The sequence below is a fragment of the Pelophylax lessonae genome, assembly GCF_965119305.1.
Source record: "Pelophylax lessonae genome assembly, chromosome: 8".
Lineage (NCBI taxonomy): Eukaryota > Metazoa > Chordata > Amphibia > Anura > Ranidae > Pelophylax > Pelophylax lessonae.
Window position 1 is genome coordinate 4,706,553 of NC_138775.1, and position 4,269 is coordinate 4,710,821.

At 42.7% G+C, this 4,269-nt stretch overlaps 1 protein-coding gene across 1 annotated transcript; it reads left to right on the plus strand.

Moving 5' to 3' along the window:
- Window positions 1–1,985: 1,985 nt before the first annotated feature.
- LOC309561698 (olfactory receptor 1J2-like) lies at window positions 1,986–2,865 on the plus strand (the record flags this gene model as incomplete). Its single annotated transcript, XM_082265685.1, is given in 2 exon segments — window positions 1,986–2,567; window positions 2,569–2,865. Coding segments are annotated over 2 exon segments (879 nt in total).
- Window positions 2,866–4,269: the final 1,404 nt, after the last annotated feature.

A 4,269-nucleotide genomic window follows, 5' to 3' on the forward strand; every position in this document is an offset into this window, starting at 1 on the left:
CAAAACCCTGGAAGCTGATTGGTCTCTATACAGAGCTGCACCAGATTTTGCACTTTCCAATTTTAGTAAATCAACCCATTTGTGTACTTACATGTAACGTGTGGACGGCTTATAATTACATGTGTTTTTCTTTGGCACATTTGAAGTGCCTAAAGCCTTTCTTGAACCTTATGATGGGACTTTTTATGTTTTAAATGTTTACCTATGATAGTATTATGTTTTAGGGGCTTCACTTTGTTTAATCTTCTTGTCTGCAATTGGTCCTGACGAAGCATTCTGCGAAACGCGTTGTCTTTCGAGCAGACGTACTCTCTTATATTGACGCAATGTCTTATATGTAACCTTGATTCATGTGCGAATATGTGTTCATTATGCATTGACTTGTAGGATTAATTGGAACCATTTTTTTGGGGTTGAGTTTCCTCCTGTTGTTTTTTATTTTTGTATATTATGTTTTTAATGGAACTCAATAAATGTGAATTTTATATAATTTTTTGATATTGAAGTCTATCCTTTATGTGCCCATAAAGTCCACCTTTGGGCCTAGTTGTTCTTACAACTGGGCTAGTTTTTTGACTATTTCTTGGATGATGAGACGCTCTTGTTAGCTCATTTTATTTTGTTCTTTGTTTAATGTTTTTTTATTTTATTTATTTGTTTGTCAACAAATTGCGTGAGTTGCTCTTCTACAATATTATCCAGGCGTGGTCAACAAATTGCGTGAGTTGCTGTTCTACACTATTATCCAGGCGCGGGTGCATTTTGAATAATTTTGCAACTTTGATCTACAATTTTTTTTTTTTTTTGTAGTGTTTTAGGTCACTCTGTCTACTAGCTAATAATTAAAATAGGAGACAAAAAAATGTCTCCTATGCATCACATGTTGATGCATAATGAACACGTGTTCACACATGAATTAAGATTACATATAAGACATTGCGTCAATATAAGAGAGTACGTCTGCTCGAAAGACAACGCGTTTCGCAGAATGCTTCGTCAGGACCAATTGCAGACAAGAAGATTAAACAAAGTGAAGCCCCTAAAACATAATACTATCATAAGTAAACATTTAAAGCATTAAAAGTCCCGGCATAAAGTTCAAGAAAGGCTTAAGGCACCTCAAATGTGCCAAAGAAAAACACATGTGAATATAAGCCGTCCACACGTCACATCGGAGTACACAAAGGGGTTGATTTACTAAAATTGGAAAGTGCAAAATCTGGTGCAGCTCTGTATAGAGACCAATCAGCTTCCAGGGTTTTGGTCAAAGCTTAATTGAACAGGCTGAGGTTAGAAGCTGATTGGCTACCGTGCACAGCTGCACCAGATTTTGCACTCTCCGGTTTTAGTAAATAAACCCCAAAGCCTCTTACCAGCACATATTGGCCATAAACTTATGGAGTGGTCAAATAGCTATAAAGTAGTAAAGTAAAAATTGCCACGCTAAATAAGTGATAGTCCAAAAATAACTTTTTCTTAAAAAAAATAGTCCATATAATGCTCACAGTTGCTTCGTCAGGACCAATTGCAGACAAGAAGATTAAACAAAGTGAAGCCCCTAAAACATAATACAATCATAAGAATAAACATATTCATTTGGAAAAAAAAAAGGCTTTCAGTGGATGTTAAATTTAAATATTAAAGACTGTTCTCAATTATAGGAAAATGGCTCCCAAGGTGTTATAAATTACATATTAAAAGACCTTTAATGAGACTTTCAGCTTTGTGTTCTTACAACACATCAGACCGTCCTGAGGGAATGCCAACATCTTATATAAGAATAAATCATTCGCTGGTACAAATGTCTACATGTAAACCTGTGCAGGCACACCGTACATGTCTTCTAATGATTAATTCCTCAAATCCTTAATTTTATTACAGTATTATAGTGATGAATTTAAACAAAGAAAAAAATGAATAATATTAGGAATAAGACAGAGATTTCCTCTATCACTCTTGAGGGTCTATCAGACCATCCACTGACCATGAATGGACTTTTTGCGTTCTTCCTTCTCATCTATCTGATGACTCTTATCACAAACCTTATTATTTTTTTCTTGGTCCTCACTGACCACCATCTGCACAACCCAATGTATTTTTTTCTTGCAAACTTGGCATTTCTGGACATGTCCTATTCATCAGTGACCGCACCAAGGATGCTCTTTGATTTGGTCACAAAAAGCCGATCAATATCCATTCCTGCCTGTATAGCCCAAGTCTTCTTCTACATCTCCTTTGCTATCTCAGAACTTTTCTTACTCTCAGCTATGTCCTACGACCGCTACATTGCCATCTGCCACCCCCTACATTACAAACTAATTATGCCTTGGAGAGTCTGTGTTAATATGGCCTCCTTGGTCTGGGTTGCAGGATGTTCTCTCTCTTTAAGTCATACTTTATTTTTGCTCAGGTTGTCCTTCTGTAGGACAGCTTCCATCCGCAACTTCTTTTGTGACCTTCCACACTTGTTTCAAATTACATGTACTGACCCCTTCATAAACATGGTGGCCGTATTCTTATCAGGTGCTAGTGCTGCATTCGGAGCCTTTCTTCTGACCTTTTATTCCCTATGTCTATATTTTCAGTACCATCCTCAGAATCCGTAGCAAGACTGGAAAGATAAAAGCATTCTCCACCTGCACCTCACACCTCACTGTGGTCTTTATCTTTTATGGCTCTTTAAGTTTTATTTACTTGGTTCCCTCCTCCAGTAAAATGGTCAATTTAGAAAAACTGTTTACAGTCATATCTTCCCTCATTAACCCATTGCTAAATCCTCTGATCTACAGCCTGAGGAACAAAGATCTCATTGAGGCACTTATGAGGTCTTATTATCACTTAAGTTTAATGAAGGCACCATACTGAAAATTTTATTGTCAGGGGGCGTGGCGTATGGCGCTGGAGATGGCCGCATAGCTCTGCAGCTCCGCTCGGCCACCCCCGGGACTTCAGCCTATATAGACCGCTAGGCCACTCACCTCTATTTGCCTCCCGCCGACCCCCCCCCCCCCCCCCAGATGGCGAAGGGGAAAAAGGGATCCCATCAACTTACCCGGATGGATTTCTCCTTTACAGCGCCGCCGGACTATGGCAAAATAGCGCTGGACAGCAGCCGCGGCCTTCACAGAACAGCGCGAGCAGGCAAGGGGGATGTTCGCCCCCGCTCAGGCAAGTGGCTAATCCCGGCAGTGGGAACTCCTCAGGGTCTTCCACACCCCCCTCGCCATCTTCCAGGAGCCCTGCTAAGCAGAAACCTCGCCGGGGGTCCTCTCCTCCAGATCACCTACATGGCGACCAGATGGACCTCATGGTGGCCCCCTGTAACTCACAGGCCCAAACCATGCCCATGGCTGATCCCTTTGTGGCCTTTCCAGCAGGAGACCATTCTGTGCCAGCCTCCCTGCTGAAAGACATGCTGCGTTCCCTGTGGTCCTCCATCCACAATGACATGGTGCAAGGACTGGCCCAAACACAGCGTGAAGTTCGCCAGCTGGGGGAGAGGGTAGACATTGTTGAGGCTTCTATGGACAAATGCACGCTTTCCCTTAATAGCCTTGTTGAAGCACACAATGGCCATACAGAGGACATAGCCTGGCTCAAGGATAAAGTTGCGGACTTTGAGGATAGGTCACGTAGGAACAATTTAAAGCTCAGAGGGGTGCCAGAAACGGTGCAACCCCAGCATCTGGAGAAAATGGCCAAATATCTATTTGCTGCACTGGTGCCATCCCTCTCTGTGTCTGACCTAGAAATCAACAGGATCCACAGGATCCCCAAACCCAGCTTTATTGCACAAGACCTGCCTCATGATGTTCTCCTCAGAGTCCACTTTTTTCAATCGAAGGACAAAGTGCTCATGGCTTCACGACAGCTGCATTCCATGCCGGGGGAGTCCCCCAGATCCAAATACTCCCTGACTTATCCAGGCACACGCTTCAGAAATGCAGAAATTTGGCCACTATAACGAAAGCTCTTCGGAACCATCACATTCCGCACAAGTGGAAACATCCAGCTTTCTTGACTATCACTCACAATGGCTCTTCAGTCACCATCTCTACTATAGAGGAAGGTCTGTGCTTGTTGGGGGATCATCATGGAGCCATCACCTCGGTCTGCAACTCCATCTTCACCTACACCCCTAGCAGGGGACTGACAGATAGTCTCACAGAAGTGTTCCAACTCCAGACAGAGTTCAAGTGACGGTGAGCATGCCTCCTTACAGTTCCCATCACAGTCCCAGGCCTAGGATGTGACCTATCCCTATGGCCC